Source organism: Pseudophryne corroboree (assembly GCF_028390025.1).
Source record: "Pseudophryne corroboree isolate aPseCor3 chromosome 3 unlocalized genomic scaffold, aPseCor3.hap2 SUPER_3_unloc_14, whole genome shotgun sequence".
Taxonomy (NCBI): domain Eukaryota; kingdom Metazoa; phylum Chordata; class Amphibia; order Anura; family Myobatrachidae; genus Pseudophryne; species Pseudophryne corroboree.
The window spans coordinates 1,034,642-1,052,555 of NW_026967502.1; the positions used below are offsets into that span (position 1 = coordinate 1,034,642).

At 43.1% G+C, this 17,914-nt stretch overlaps 1 protein-coding gene across 1 annotated transcript in view; it reads right to left on the minus strand.

The window, feature by feature from the left end:
- Positions 1-1,447: 1,447 nt before the first annotated feature.
- Positions 1,448-17,914, minus strand: part of LOC134983407 (zinc finger protein 267-like) — a 43,794-nt gene continuing 27,327 nt past the window's right edge. Inside the window, exon 8 of the mRNA XM_063949098.1 lies at positions 1,448-2,634. Within this exon, the coding sequence (XP_063805168.1) occupies positions 1,448-2,634 (1,187 nt within the window). The remainder of the gene's footprint in view (positions 2,635-17,914) is intronic.

The following is a 17,914-nucleotide window of genomic DNA, read 5'->3' on the forward strand; positions in this document are numbered from 1 at the left end:
TTCAATAGGCATAACATAAGGCAATTGATTTAGATAAAAAATTATTGTGTTTTTTGCGCTAGATAAACAGTTAAAAAATGCAGCATTTACACTTCAGAAAAATCCACTAATTTTCCATACACCAAATACTACAAGATATTAAGTGTACTAATTGCGCAAATTCTGTTTGTATGATTACATATAATAAATGAATATTACTTCCCTTCTCTTTCTTTGTGGGGAGAGCAATAACTTCTAAGGTATCACCACATATTGAAATATTTAGACTGAAAAAGATAATACACACAATAGTGTAGACATCCAATTCAAAAACAATAAAAAATGTATTTACACGCCACACTCACAATATATCAAAGGGATGAAAGCGTATAATAATCTCTGCATTGAAGGGAGGTAGATGTTTCTGCTGGATTCTTTTAATATCCTCCTGTGCTTTGCTGAAACAAATAAAGCAATAGTGCAGACTCCCACTTAAAGGAAAGAAGTTTAATAAAAATGCACTCACAAACAAGTTTTAAAAGCATGTAATATCACTGGTGTTAGAGATGACTGTGTACTCATCAATCCAAAAGGCCCACAGAGTTCCGGATACTCCTAGGATTATTTCCAGGATCAGTCCTATGCCTCTATTCACCAGGTTAGAAATAACCACACCGCTTAATGCATTTCCAACCCTGCTGGGTTCTTCATCAGAAGCGTTTGTGGCTAAACAACAGAATGTTACATTTATACCCATCCAATTTACCCCCATAATATCCATCAGCTGTGTCCAATAGTACACCTCCCGTTTCCGCTTTCAAAAATCGCAGGGAGAGGTGGTGACATAACCATCCTCCAATAGGAGCATATCTTCCCACTCCCACCGCCGCTGACGGCGGGCAGAAAGTGACGTCATGCGTGCCATCTGGTCTAATGCGTTCCATGTGCCGAGGTTTCCACTGAACAAGTACTTCCTGTTCCCGTCGTCAATGGAAATGGGCGGGATATGACGTGGTGAACATCTTTCAAGGTCCCCCGGAGTCATTCTTATACGGAAGTATGCGTTCCATGTCTACACATGCGGTCCAAATCGGCACCATGTTTATTAAATAAGTCCATTCCCATTCAAAAAGAAAAGTTCTTTTATGCAATCGGCCTCTGGTAGTTTTCCATTATTAGTCCCATAGATATGCAAAACCAAAGAAAAGATATAAATCATTTTAGTACTATGATATTAAAATACATAGATGATTAGTTTTATACATGATACAAAAATATATATAAATAAATAAAATTACGAATACATATACACGGATGATGGCATAGGAATGAATATAAATATCAATATATCAAAACACTTTAAAAAACACTTTAAAATCCACTTCATTTCAAAATCGGTATTTAATCCTTTAGATTGCAGAGTACTTAATTAAAAAATCCATTTCATCTCATTCTCCGCTAATCTACTTTATATATCTTTAGACCGCCATGTGGGTTTAATCTGTTCTATTCCCCAGAACCTTTTTACAAAATATTCTTTCTTATCATGTTGAGTTTTAAAATGGGCTGAAAGAGAAAGTGTTTCCAGCCCTTTCCGAATGTTATACACATGTTCTGTGAGATGGGTCTTAAGATTTCTGCTTGTCCTGCCTACATAGATCAACCCACATGCACATTCTATGCCGTAGATGACATTTTTTGATTCACACATCATAAAATCATTAATTCTGTACGTGTCATTAACCATGAATTCAGTAATTTTACTGGACTTACTCTTAACTGTCCTACACATCAGACACTGGCCACATCTATGGAAGCTCTTAGTTCTGGTGCTGGCTCTCGTATTGTCATCTATCACACTCCTTACTAGTTTATCCTTCAATGATGGCGCTTTCCTATAGATGAAAGTAGGTCTATCAGGTATCTCTTTTTCTATAACTGGATCTTTCTGTAATAAATACCAATTCTTTCTAAAAATTCTTTCAATATCTTTGTGCAGGGGATTATACTGGCTGATAAAAGACCACTTATTCCTCTCATCTTTAGATTTCTTCTCTTTTTCTTTTAAAAGGTCATCCCTATTGATGTTTTCTACTTTAGCCTGTGATTTATTTAAGAGATCTACTGGATAACCTTTATTGATAAATCTGTTGGTGGTTTCTATAATTTGTTCATTACAGATAGTTTGGTCACTACAGTTCCGCTTAATATGTGTAAATTGGCTAAACGGAATACCGTCTAGCCAATTCGGGTGATGTAAACTACCCATTTCTATATATCCATTAGAATCTGTTGCCTTCCTAAAGGTTTTGGTTTTAAGGGTGTCTTCTACATATATACATAAGTCCAAAATGGAATTTTCTTTTGTACTACTAGTTGTTACAAATTTAAGATTAAAATCATTCTGATTCAGTCTATCCATGAAGGCTAGGAGGTCCACTTTCTGTCCATTCCAAAGGAATAGGACATTATCGATATATCGATGCCAGTATACCAGATCTGCCCCCAGTCCATCCACCTTAAAGATGTTATGACCTTCCCAATATGCCATGTATAAATTGGCATAACTGGGGGCAAATCTGGTACTTATGGCTGTCCCCACTTGTTGGATGTAATAAGTGCCATCAAAATAGAAATAATTATCTAAAATGAAACCTATACCATCCAGGATGAATTTTTTAGTTAAATCGTCATAATCACTTTTGTATAAAAAATAGGAAATTGCTTCCAGACCCTTCTCTTTCTTAATAACAGTATACAGGGTGCATACATCTGCACTGCATAAAATGGTGGAGCTAGTGTATTGCAAGTTGGTAAGTTTTCTCAATACATCGCCCGTATCTTTCAGATACGCCTTTGTTTTTGCGACCATAGGCTGCAAAAAATAGTCAATTAGTGCTGACAGATTTGATGTTAGACTATTGGTCCCTGATATTATTGGGCGACGAGGTGGGTGGAGGGGGTCCTTATGAACTTTCAGTAGAACATAAATTGTTGGTATAGAAGGTTCTTTTATATTAAGGAAATCATATTTTCTCTGGCTGGGTCCACAGGATTATCCACAGGATAACATTGGGATATTGTCGAGCGACAGTGATAAAGGCACTAACACAGTCACGAGCTTTCTGGCCTCCCAGGATGCATTGGGGCCTCCACTATATAGTCCCGCCCACTGACTCAGTCAGATCAGTTTTTGCTTGGTGCGGCAGGAAGCCACATGGTCACAGGGCTGCTGTGAGAGCAGCCTCGAGCTTTTATTATTTTATTTTTATAGACTTACTATATTGTTTTTTGAGAAACTTATCTTAACAGCGTCTTAAACGCATACTAGAAGGAGTCGCTCCAACAACTCCCCACCGGGTCGCAACAACGCTTAACTTCGGGTATCAGTGCTGTCTCGACGGGTGTCTGTGTCGGATGTTCTAGCAGGTCCAGCAGACATAACCAGGCTGTGGCCGGAGCATGGGGAGACGGTGAGTCTATGGACTTCCTCTTACTAGAGGGGTCAGGACACAGCTACACTGATTTGGTGGAGACTACAAACAGTGTGTTGATGCGCCGAACATCTCGAGTGTGACAGCACTACGCTCCGGGGATCATAGGCGCCAGGACTAGGTAGAGGCCGCGATCCTTTGAATTTTAGTCAACAGGGGGATTCAGACGCTCTCCTTGCCGCCCCTCCTCCGAGTTCATGGCCAGTTCCCGCGTGTCTCTCGTTTCATGAACTAGATGACCTCACTTCCGGCTCAGACGCTACCACGAGGGTACTCGGTCGCAGCTTAGAAGCTGCGGTTGTGTACACTGGATATAAACCCGCCAGACCGAGTCGCAGGCCTTAGCGTCTGCATACACGTGGAAGTCGCTCAGCATCCATGTCCGTTGGTGAGTGTCCGTGTCTGTTATCAGTTATCAAGAGTGGCAGTGTACACCAGTAGCGTCTGAATCCACTCAGCGTCTTACGAGCATATTTGCTTGGATATGGAAGTGTGGTGAGTCTCCCTGTATCCCGCTCTCCGGAGGCAGGGTATACAGTACTAAAAATTCTCTCTACTTCTTAGTATGCATTGTTCATTTTTAGTACCTATTGCATATGAGACCTGTATATTACTGTGCTTTCTGCATGCTATATTGAAAAAAGAACCAGTTTAAAACAGAAGTACAATTTTCCTACTTATGTATAAGTTGTTATGGAGGTTGTATTCTCATATGACAATGTCCAATGCTTTAACATGTGACTGACTGCTAGTATGTGTGCTGACTTTTCTGTGTAATGTCAGTCCTGTTCTGACCCTCAAATCAGGTGCACTGTGGTCAGATTGATCTCACCTCTATATACTGACATATAGGATGATTTTCAGTCACAAATTGTGTAGTCATTAACAGGTTAATACCATGTCTGTAAGCGGCAAAAGTGATGAGGAGAATTTATCAAGCACTCCTACAGCCCTAACATGCTTATCTTGTAAGTCAGGGGTAATTGATATGAATCAATTGGTCACTTATGAGGGCTTGTGTGCAAACTGTTTAGCTTTTCAGCGAAGTAAGAAACAGGGGTTGGTTCAACCGCCAACAGAGCCACCATGGAATATGTTCGCAAAGACTCTGTCTTCAATAGCGGACAGGTTAGCTCTGGTAGCACCACCTCAAGGGTTAGGTTACACTATGAACCCATAGATGCAGCTCCCTTCCTATGGTTTGGTTCCAGTAGCCTCTACAAGCAACCAGGGGACAGGTAAGACTAAGACAGATATGTCTGTGTGGCAGACTACACAAGATGATACATCGGATGATGATGATACAATAGATTCAACTCAGTTTGATGATCAGTCGCAGAGCTTTAGTTCAGAGGATGTAGCTGATCTTATTAATGCTGTGAAGGCTGTTCTCTCGTTGGAAGAGCCAGCCAAGACAGTGTTAAAAGCTAAAGCACCTGTATTTAAACAAACAAAATCAGTGAAAGCTGAATTCCCAGCATCAGATGAGCTGACGGAAATTATGGATGAGTCTTGGGCAGCGCCCAGTAAAAAGTACAAGATTCTTAAGAGATGGGATTCTTATTATCCATGTCCTGCTGTGGATTGTTCGAGGAGAGAAGTTCCTCCAAAAGTAGATGCACATGTTCTTCGACTCGTGCATAAATCTGTTTTACCACTGTCATCTACCTCATTGAATGATGTCACAGACAGGAGGGTAGAGAGCCTGTTGAAAAATATTTTTTCTCTAGTAGGAGCAGAAGTAAGACCTGCTATGGCTTCGGCCTGGATAGCAAAGGCAATGGGCGAATGGATAGAGGAACTAGAGAATAGCATCCCTTCTCCTACTAGGGAGCATGAGGATCATTTTTGCCGTTTAAGACAATCTGCACAATATTTGGAAGAAGCAGCAATTGATATGGGTACAGTTGCTTCTAAAGCTCCAGCCTTGACAGTAGTCGCTCGGAGAGCAGTTTGGCTATGTACCTGGAAAGCAGATGCGAAATCAAAGAAAGAATTGGAAGCATTGCCTTTTGTCGGTAATATATTATTTGGAAAACACTTATCGGATATCCTAGAATCAGAGGCTGAATCGAAAAAGGTCAGATTTCCGGCTGCTTATAACCCTAAATCCAAGGGTTTAAAATTTTGCTCATTTCGTTGGCAAAGCGAAAGCTAAAGAGGAGCCTAAGCAACCCCAGTTTTAATCCAGGGGCAGGAAGCAGTGGGCTAGCAAAAGCCAGCTTCCAAACCTGAACAGAAACCCTCAGCCTGAAGAGACGGGCCTCCGCCTGGAGGATTCCAGGGTTGGGGGCCGACTCCTTCTTTTTGCACACATATGGCAACAGTCAACAGCAGATGCTTGGGTGCAGAAGGTAGTATCTCAGGGGTATGGGTTCCCATTCAGGAGACAGCCTCCTCAAATATTTTTTTGCACCAGCCCGTCTCGTATAGAGTCGAAGGACAATGCCCTGCAAGAAGCAGTCCGAAAATTACTGCAGTCAGGTGTGATTGTCCCAGTACCTCCATCACAAAGGGGACAGGGGTTTTACTTCAATCTATTACTAATCCAGAAGCCAAATGGGTCATATCGACCAATTCTAAATCTGAAAATGCTGAACAGATACATATGGATCCCGAAGTTCCACATGGAGACGTTGCGCTCCATAATGTTGGCTATGGAACCTGGAGATTACATGGTATCTCTGGATGTACGGGATGCTTACCTGCATGTGCCTATAGCACTGTCACATCAGTGTTACCTCAGGTTTGCCATCCTCCAGGAACATTTCCAGTTCCAAGCTCTGCCTTTCGGGCTAGCTACAGCACCCAGGGTGTTTACCAAGATCATGGTGGTTATGGCAGCTTGTCTGCGCAAACAGGGGATAAGAATATTCCCATACCTAGACGACCTGTTAATCTTAGCACAGTCTCAAGATTTACTGTTGAGCCATCTTCAACAGACGATAGTTTGTTTACAGAGACACGTGTGGCTCATAAATTGGGAAAAGTCATCCCTGAATCCGTCATAGCGGATGGTTCATTTGGGAGCCATATTGGATTCAAACCTACAGAAGGTTCTCTTACCAGAGAAAAAGATAGTCAAGGTGCAGGTTATGGCTCAGGAAGCGTTGCAGGCCCATACAATGTCAGTCCATGCAGCAATGCGACTGTTGGGTCTGATGGTATCAACCTTCGACATGGTGCAATATGCGCAATTCCACTCCAGACCGTTGCAGCCCCTTATTCTGACCAAATGGAATGGAAATACTCAGACGATAAAGAAGCAGATGATAAAGATTCCAGTAAACGTAAAAAGGTCTCTAGCGTGGTGGCTACAGACAGACCATTTAAACAAGGGGAGACCCTTTTGGATAAAAGAGTGGCAAGTACTGACAACAGATGCCAGCCTGCAAGGTTGGGGGGCGGTACTCGAAAGCCTATGGTTCCAAGGAAAATGGACCGCAAGGGAAAGTCGCCTGCCAATAAATCTGTTAGAAATAAGGGCCATTCACTTGGCTCTGGTTCAGGCAAAGGACAATCTACAAGGAAGACCAGTCCAGATCCGCTCAGACAATGCGACGGCAGTAGCATATCTCAATCATCAAGGAGGAACTCACAGCAAGAGTCTGATGGAGGAAGTAACTCCCATTCTAAGATGGGCTGAACTCCATCTCCCAGCATTGTCAGCGGTGTTTGTCCCGGGTGTACTAAACTGGGAAGCAGACTTTCTCAGTCGGCACACCATTCAGGAAACCGAATGGGCACTACACCCAGAAGTGTTTCAGACACTGGTGAACAGATGGGGTGTACCAGAGATAGACCTTATGGCGTCTCGTCTAAACAACAAAGTTCCGAAGTACGGATCGAGAATAAGGGACCCAGGAGCGGTCCTTGTAGACGCACTGTCAGTAGAATGGAGGTTTCAGCTGGCATATCTGTTCCCTCCAATATCTCTGTTACCCAGAGTAGTGAGAAAGATAAAACAGGCAAAAGGAGCGATCATTCTAATAGCTCCAGCTTGGCCAAGAAGGCATTGGTACACAAATCTGTTGAGAATGTCCGTGGAAGCACCGATATTGCTCCCTTAACGTCCAGATATGCTATTTCAGGGACCTTGTTGTCACAGTCGTCTGTATCGCCTATCTTAGAGGCTAAAGGATTTTCGAAACAAGTAATCCAAACTATGCTTAGAGCAAGAAAGCCTTCTTCAGCCCGTGTGTATCATAGAATATGGCAAGCGTAGCCAGAGTATCCTTGTGTGGAATGAACCCCTGCTTTTAGATAAGCAGCAATGTAATTAAGAGATCTATGGCCCTCATTCCGAGTCATTCGCTCGTTCTTTTTTTTCGCATCGCAGTGAAAATCCGCTTAGAGCGCATGCGCAATGTTCGCACTGCGACTGCGCCAAGTAATTCTGCAATGAAGATAGCATTTTTACTCACGGCTTTTTCTTCGCACCGGCGATCGTACTGTGATTGACAGGAAATGGGTGTTACTGGGCGGAAACACAGCGTTTTATGGGCGTGTGGTTGAAAACGCTACCGTTTCCGGAAAAAACGCAGGAGTGGCTGGAGAAACGGGGGAGTGTCTGAGCGAACGCTGGGTGTGTTTGTGACGTCAAACCAGGAACGACAAGCACTGAACTGATCGCACAGGCAGAGTAAGTGTGGAGCTACTCTAAAACTGCTAAGTAGTTTGTGTTCGCAATATTGCGTATACTTCGTTCACACTTTTAAGAAGCTAAGATACACTCCCAGTAGGCGTAGGCTTAGCGTGTGTAACTCTGCTAAATTCGCATTGCGACCGATCAACTCGGAATGAGGGCCTATGTTCTGTGTAATTGGTCACTGTTACATACACATTTCTGGTGTATTTTACGGTGTGTAGATTACAGGTTTCCTTGCATAATGGGTATTTGTTAATGGTATGTGGTAATAAATGTGGAATTGTAGCCATTATGAGCACAATGTGATAAATCACTGAAACATTATCAATGGATATAATGTGCGGATTTCTGGTACCTATAATCTGTGCACGAGTACACACATTTATACTTTAACCATTGACTATTTCTCTACAGGGGGAATAACATTATAAGTATAGTCCCTATTACCTGTATTTAACATTGGTAAGTGCCATACAGCATTCTTTGAAAGGTTGGTGGACGTTATCAAAATTCCTGAGCAATAACGTTTGGGAAATAAGGTGTAGCATTATTGCATAAACATAAGTTGTAACCTGGAGAAAGTCCAATCCATTGAAGATATTGACAAAATGCAACAAATGTACATACAGTATGCTCTGGATTATAAGCAGTATTTGCTACATTTCTTTGTTACAATTATATTCAGTTAAATTAAATGTAAGAGTCCCCAGCCTGGATAATCAGTGATGTTGGTGCACTTTGTTATGGATTATGCAAGGCTCTTGGTACTAGAGGTATAATTATCACCCTACTATCCTGTATGAATTAATGCTGCATATAATAGCGTCTTTTAACAATTGAAGGACCACAGTTATATACAATAAGTTAGTTTATTAATACATTTTCAGAAACACTTCACCACATAAGTTCATGTTTATTACATGTGTGTTAGAGAGACATGGGGTTCAGTACAATCAATACGTTTTCCTAATTATCTTCGTAATGTCTTCATATTACCCCACTTATTTTATTGATAGATAATAAAGGTTACGTTTTAAAATATTATAATCATGTCAACTTAAATATCAAAAGTATCAAAAAGAGTGCTCCAAAAAGCAATCTATTTCTTCTATTGGTCTTTCCCAACAGAATGCGTATAAGTTTGTTCAGCTTTCTTTGATTGTAGGAGCACCTCCAGCTTTGTGAATCACTTGAAATCCAAATTTTGGTATAAATCTATAGCTGGTTTTGTTAATTCCATTAGACTAATACTATATTCTTTGTCTGGTGCGGGATACAAAAATATTAGGCTCCTGCAGCTCTACAGACCCAACCATGCCGGTTTCCATATCCTCTGGCTGGTTATCATTACTGGGCTGAGGACTCCATGGCTGCACCAGGCCTGGAGATTTCAAGGGGCCTCCTCTTCCCCAGGAAGGTCTATCAGTATATGTAGCTGAGTACAAAAATGTCAATATATAATTGAGTCTCTCTCTCTCTCTCTCTCTCTCTCTCTCTCTCTCTCTCTCTATATATATATATATATATATATATATTAGTACGCTTAGCTTAAAAAATATATGTGAATATACATAGCTAAGTTAAAATAGGTGACTATATATATATATATATATATAGATAGCTGTGACAAAAAATAAACAAGAGCACCTCCTAGTGCAAATAGCTGATGTAGATCAGCTCAATTGTGAAAAAGGCGTATAAGTGAACCCGTACCATATAGCAATCAGAAAATGGCTGATCTTATACTCTTTATCTTGAGATCCACACAGAGTTGTTGACACCACCAGGACTTTTTCATTAGTTTCATGAAGATCCAAAAGACATAAAAGCATAAAAACCCACATAGTGTAAAACCACAAGACAAGCTCAGAGCACTACAGGACTGCTAGTAGCTGCTGGTACATTAGTTAGAAAGGTATATCGCTTATCTGAATCTCAGCATCCAGCCATGAGTACCCAACGTGTTTCATCCAGGTGGAGCAAGTGTCCTCACCCCCAGACTTCCTCAGGGGTAATGACTGGCCTAGTGCCAGACAGGGTTTATATAGGGCTAACAATTAGCATAGTTAATGATTCCAATATGGCCAACACAGGATATCCTGTAATATGAATAAGGTATATCCCTTCTGTTAACTTATACCTAAACCCAATTTACAGACATTGTAACCAACCCTCTCAAGGTTATATATGTATAGAAATGCCTCTTTACCATAATACAGGTTGAGTATCCCTTATCCAAAATGCTTGGGACCAGAGGTATTTTGGATATGGGATTTTTCCGTATTTTGGAATAATTGCATACCATAATGAGATATCATGGTATTGGGACCTAAGTCTAAGCACAGAATGCATTTATGTTACATATACACCTTATACACACAGCCTGCAGGTCATTTTAGCCAATATTTTTTGTAACTTTGTGCATTAAACAAAGTGTGTCTACATTCACACAATTCATTTCTGTTTCATATACACCTTATATACACACAGCCTGAAGGTCATTTAATACAATATTTTTAATAACTTTGTGTATTAAACAAAGTTTGTGTACATTGAGCCATCAAAAAACAAAGGTTTCACTATCTCAGTCTCACTCAAAAAAGTCTGTATTTCGGAATATTCCGTATTTCGGAATATTTGGATATGGGATACTCAACCTGTAATTGCATCTACTGCACATAATAAAAATATTATTATTCATATTTTTGTGGTAATCCGAATCTCCGGAAAACTGGAAGCGGAAATGACGCTCCGTTATTGCGAGCATATAATGGTCTAACAACCAGAGTAATCATGGCCACCAACCCGGAACTGAGTGGCAGGGCCAGCAACAGAAATCACAGGGCCCGGTACACTGATATCTCTGGGGGCCCTCCCCTTGACCACCCCTCTCCCATGCACCCACCATATCACCCCCACTGCACATACACATTCCCTACCTGTGCCAAAACATGTATCACCACATATAAGACATTCTATTCCTGTCATTGTTATGTACAAGTACAGAAGATGTCACACAATAAGCTGTGCCAATGTCCAACGTTTCAGTCCTGGGAAACATTTTATCAACAACATAAAATAATCATCAAAACCATCCCTTATATACCAGATCCCTATCATTGTAAAGTGACCAGACATCGTGCCTCACCAGTCGCTGGGGCTACAACATCACCGATATATGACATGTCCCACTACATTACACCCGCACCAGGGTCAGGGGTTCCTGTCTGCAATGCCATGGACACAGTAGGATGGTATTGGGATCCCAGTGGTACGAAGACCAACATCTGTATTCTGATGTGCAGAATCCTGACAGCTGCTAAGTATTCTAACCCTTCCCTTCTACCCCCTTAACCCTAACCCTACATACCAGTAGCATAACCCTAACCACCACCCCCCACAGCCTAACCCTCCCTCCTTAGTGCTTATTCTACCTTTTTATTGCCTAACTGTAGCCCTCCCTTCCTGCAGCCTAACTCTCCCCATTGTGCCTAAACCTAACCTCTCCCCAGCCCTGCAGACTAAGCCTAACCCTCCCTATTGCCTAAACCTAACCTCCCCGCAGACTAACCATAACCCTCCCCTTAGTGCCTAAACCTAACCTCCCCCAGCCAGCAGACGAACCATAACCCTCCCTAGTGCCTAAACCTAACCTCCCCACAGACTAACCATAACCCTCCCCTTAGTGCCTAAACTAACCTCCCCCAGCCAGCAGACTAACCATAACCCTCCCTAGTGCCTAAACCTAACCTCCCCGCAGACTAACCATAACCCTCCCCTTAGTGCCTAAACCTAACCTCCCCCAGCCAGCAGACTAACCATAACCCTCCCTAGTGCCTAAACCTAACCTCCCCACAGACTAACCATAACCCTCCCCTTAGTGCCTAAACCTACCCTCCCCCAGCCAGCAGACTAACCATAACCCTCCCTAGTGCCTAAACCTAACCTCCCCGCAGACTAACCATAACCCTCCCCTTAGTGCCTAAACCTAACCTCCCCCAGCCAGCAGACTAATCATAACCCTCCCTAGTGCCTAAACCTAACCTCCCCACAGACTAACCATAACCCTCCCCTTAGTGCCTAAACCTAACCTCTCAGCCTCGCAGATTAACCTTAACCCTCCCCTTAGTGCCTAAACCTAACCTCCCCACAGACTAACCATAACCCTCCCCTTAGTGCCTAAACCTAACCTCCCCCATGATCGGTTCGTGACAGTATGCTATAAAAGTACAGGGGTGCTGCTGTTAAAATAATATTACACTGGCCCTGTATGCTGTAAAAATTTAGGGGTGCAGGCCCTGGCACCCCCATGTTTAGCTGAGTCCCTGCTGCTGCACCACTACGATCTATTTTGACAGTGTGTTGTGTGACACCACCACAGTGGCAGTTATTACCCTTCCATTCTGCTCCCTCGCCTGAGTATCTTGCTATATACAAGTCCTCTCTTCAGGATAGCACCTGTGGGCACATCTGTATATCTAGTATAAAAAGTACAACTGCACCAATGGGATGGTTGTAATCACCAGGACCGTATTATGCAATCCTATTGACCCTTGGCTGTCGTGTGGACTCCTACTTTTCTGGACTCTTGGTGCTGCAGGTTGGTCTCTGAATATATTTTACTTGCTAAACATCTTTGCAATTTAGCCTAATCTCTGCCTCCATGCTATCCATGTGACATATCTTGCATGCACCCATGAAACCGCCAATGCTGCATACTGCCTGTTATAGAACCACAAGCCTTCTAACTTTTGGTCTTTTTATTGCTGTTTACTATTTCTATCTCCGGACAGGCAATATGCCTCCTAAAAGGTCCAAAATCTCTGCCCTTGCACCTCCTATTAAATTTGTCTCCAATCGTACTCCTGAACCTATGCCAAAAGGGAAGTTCAGTGCAGCATCAACATCCACTGTTGCACCCTCCCCTCTTCCTACTTCTGGGCCTGACCTCGCCACAGATGCACCTCTTACAGTCTGTACGCTACACCAGATGCTTCAGGCTTTACGGACAGACTTACTCAACTTACGGGTGAGGCGACCGATATAGGCATCCGCACTAATAACTTAGAGCAGGGCTGGCCAAACCGGTCCTCAAGATCTACCAACAGTTCATATTTTCTGGGCCTCCTGGAGATCTGTAGAATTGTCAGTTAGGAATGAATGCAGCACATCTTAATTAGTAATGACTACACCTGTGCACCAGCTAGGTGGTCTGGAAAATGTGAACTGTTGGTAGATCTCGAGGACTGGTTTGGCCAGCTCTGACTTAGAGGATAAAGTCCAGGAGTTGGTCTCTTCTCATAATAAACTTCTCACCTCTCACAACTCAGTCTTGGCGGAATTATCGGCAGTTGAAGACAAGCTAGCCGATCTCGAGGATAGATCTAGAGAGAACAATATCAAGATCAGGGGCGTTCCAGAAACAGTGTCGTCCGGTGAACTTCAGTACTTTGCTCTGTCCCTCTTTAAAAAAAATTGTTGCCTTCAGTAGAAGACCGGGATCTGTTGATTGATAGAATCCATCGCTTGACGAAGCATCGTTCTGCTCCCAGTAGCTCTCCTAGTGACGTCCTCCTGCATCTCCATTTTATTCACATCAAGGAGGACATTCTCAAGGCCACTCATATGGCAGAAGACATGGATGTCTTGGATAACTTACAAATATTTCCGGATCTATCAATCCACACTATAAATAAACACAGATCTTTTCAACCAATCACGAAAGCCCTCCGTGACTGGGAAATACAGCATAGATGTGGATTCCCGGTTAAAGTGCTAGTTCGAAAAGACAACTCCACTTATGTCATCTCATCGTTGGAAGCCGGTGTCAAACTTTTGACGGACTGGAGCATCCCTGTCTTGGCCCCTCTGTCCTCTCAAGGTCCTCCTGTGCAACCAGACTGGTCCAAAGTGGGTTGACAATCTACTAACTCAATACCTCCATTCTCTCTGGTTCTTGTTGAGTTGAAGGCACCTAGTGCCGGGACAGTATCTGTTCTCTGTTTCTAATGACTCTCCACATTTATATGGTTTGTCCATGGCATGTGTCTTCGCCTTTGACCGGACTTCTGTTAGAGTGCTTCCTACGTTGGCACTGGGTTCTGTTATTACATCCGCAAGTATCGTTCATTTATGGTATCTATATATGGTATTTGATGTATCTCATGTGCTCCCATACTTAGTTTGTATGCTTATCTCTTGTGGTTCTCATATGTTACGTTACGTATAAGGTTTCATGGGTGAGGCTTGCAATGGCCTCCCCCCACCAGTTAACTATGTTGCCATATTGGGGTTTTTTTGTGGCACCTACTGTGGTCCGATATACTAGGCCTTTTGGGTTCTTTTCAAGTTTTTCTGGTTTTCCCCATCCCCCTTTTTTTATTTGATTTTTTTTTATTCCCTGTCCCTTCTAAGTTCTTCCGACAGGTACACCCATGGCACCCATAGGTACTTTTGTTTTTATGATCATTGATGGTTAAGGTAATTTCTCTTAATGTTAAAGGCCTGAACTACCCCCATAAATGTCGATTGGCCCTTACTTCATTTCACCGCTATAGAGCTGACATTGGGGGTCATTCCAAGTTGATCGTAGATGTGCAAAATTTTGCACAGCTACGATCATGTTCCCTGACATGCGGGGGGATGCCCTGCACAGGGCTAGCCCACCCCGCATGTCAGTGCCGGCCCCCCGTAGAAGTGCAAAGGCATGCCTTTGCACTTTAGGAGTAACTCCCAACCAGCGCAGCTTTAGCGAGCTGGCCAGGAGCTACTCCTCACTCCCCGGTCTGCAGTGGCTGTGTATGACGTCATGCAGCTGCTGTGGCCCGCCCCCCGTTCGGTCCGGCCACGCCTGTGTTGGCAGGACCGCGCCTACGAAACGGAAGCCAAATGCCGCCATTTCGCCCATCGATCGCCTCTGCCTGTCAATCAGGCAGAGGCGATCGCTGTCCTGCTACAGTCTTCGGCCATCCGGCATGAGCAGGTGCATTACGGCGCCGGCGCAGCAGGGACCCATTCGCCCTGCTGCATTAAAATGCAGCGAGTGAACGGGTCAGAATGACCCTATTGTGGCTTTTCAAGAGACACATTTTTCTTCTTCATCCCCCCTAGTTTTCCATGATCATAGGTACCCCACCTGTTATACTACTGATGGCCCCACTAAACGCAATGGCGTGGCTATATTATTTCATAGACATACCCCTTCTACTCTGCACCGACAAATCAGATAAAAATGGTCGTTATCTTATTCTTATAGGTACAGTACTATTGACAATACCTTGGTAACCTTAGTATCTATATATGCCCCTAACTCCCATCAAATCCCATTCCTACTGGAAACCCTTGAGGAATTATATAAAATTAGGCTATTATGTGATTTTAATTTAGTCCTCGATCCTAAAGTCGATAGATCTTCCTCACAAGGCCCTAGCCCTTCTCCTCGAGATATAGGCCCGTCCCTTGCTTTCAGGAAGCTACTTATGGAGTTCGACGTGTATAATGGCTGGCGCGTTTCTTCCATTACAGAGAGAGACTATACTTTCTTTTCTGCTGTTCATAGTAGTTATTCCAGGATTGATCTTATTCTTCTAGATAAGAGGACTCTTCAACATACTCAGAAAATTTAAATTCTTCCCGGTACTTGGTCTGACCATGCCCCTATATTGTGGTCCTGGGATGTATGTTCTTTCTCTCCCCCCCCCCCCCCCGTTGACTCCCAGAATATCAATTGCCGAATTCTGAGACTCTTAAGGCCCTTACAGATTCTCTGTCAATGTATATGCAAACCAATACCCCTGACGATACCTCTATTTTTACGTATTGGTGTGCTTTGAAAGCGGTACTACGTGGCACGTCCATCCAAAAAGGGTCTCAACCTAAGGCTCGCTCTAGGAAAACACAAGCTGACTTGGAGTTATCTCTATGGTCTTTGGAGTCTCAGAATCAAACCCATCCTTCTCGGGCTTTACATAAACAACTCAGGAGGTGCGGAGCCAACTTCAGATGCTTCTCATGCTTCGTATACAATCTGCCCTGGCTCACCTTTGCAGTAAATTTTATACAGCTGGGAACAAAGCCACCCGTTTGTTAGTGCACAAACTTCATGGTCGCCAGGCCTGTAACCGTATTAGATACCTCATTGCCCCTTCAGCTAAACCATGCCTTAATCCCCTTGATATTGCTAATTTATTTTCAATATTCTATGCTAAACTATATAACTTACACGAGGACTCTTCTATACCTCAGCCCTCTGTGGCTTCTATCTCCGCTTTTTTAGATGACCTTCCCCTCCCCTCCTTGGATGAAGACACCTTGACATCTCTGAATGCCCCTTGGTCTTTGGAAGAGATACAACTCGTAATTCGGCAATTGCCAAAAGACAAAGCTCCTGGGCCTGGTGGCTTTATTAACTCTTTTTACTCTACATTTAGTGAGATACTTTACCCTATCCTCCTGCAACTCTATTCCCAAGTTTCCACTATTGGATCTTTCCCGGCAGAAATGGTTGAAGCCCAAATCATAACTATCCCAAAACCAGGTAAAGACCCCTCTGACTGCAAGAATTACCGGCCTATAGCCCTCCTTAACACCGATCTGAACATTTATGCTAAACTAATAGCTAATCGATTAAATCCTTTTCTCCCACAACTCATGCATCCAGAACAAGTGGGTTTTGTCCTTGGCCGTCAGGTCCCTGACAACACTCGAAGAGTCCTTGATTTAGTTGAGTGGTCTTCCCGTACTGAATCATCATTTATCTTACTCTCTCTCGATGCCGAAAAGGCATTTGATCGCTTCCATTGGGGTTATATGTGCCAGATGTTGTCCAGGTTTGGACTCCAAGGGGACATCCTTCATTCTATATTAGTTCTCTATGAAGGCCCTTCTGCTAGAATATTTAGTAATGGTTTTCTTTCCTCCCCGTTTCATATCTCCAATGGTACCAGGCAGGGGTGCCCCATTTCTCCATTGATATTTGTGTTGGCTATTGAACCCCTTGCCCAAACAATTCTTCTCTGTCTGAAATTTCCCGGTCTTACGGTTTGTAATACCTCCCACAAACTCTGCCTCTTTGCAGACGATGTTTTATTGTTTGTATCTGATCCGGGGACTTCATTACCCATCCTACATGAAATTCTAGGACGCTTTAGCGCTGCTTCATACTATAAGTAGAACCCACGAAATCGGATGCTCTTCCTATTAATATCCCAACTACAGTTTCAAAACTTTTAAAGACGCGTTTTCCATATATGTGGAAAGACTCCTTCCTAACAAATTTGGGAGTCTCCATCCCTTCTCATATCCAGAATGTACACTCTGTCAATTATGTGCCGCTATTGGCTCAACTGACTTCACTGACTTCTGCTTGGATGGGTCTGAAGGTCTCCTTGTTGGGTTATTTATTCGGAGCCATTCCTTCCGCAGTTCCTCGTAAACTGTTAACCCAGATGTGAAAGTTAATGCTGTCATATATTTGGAAATGTAAACCTCCTCGATTGGTCTACGCATGTATGATTCGCTCTAAGTCCCTGATTTAACCACGTATCACGAAGCATCTATGCTCTCCCAACTATGCGATTTATTTCTCCCCCTCACTCTAAACCGTGGGTAGATCTAGAACGTGCCCTCTTTCAGGATTTCCCCCTCAATGACCTTCTGTGGCTACCCCGACAACTCCACCCCCACTATTCATTATCACCTTCTGCCATAGCCGATACCTTAACAATTTGGGACTCTAGACTCTCGTCTTCCTTTGATATTACTGTTCCCACTAGAAAAATGTCTGTCTGCATTA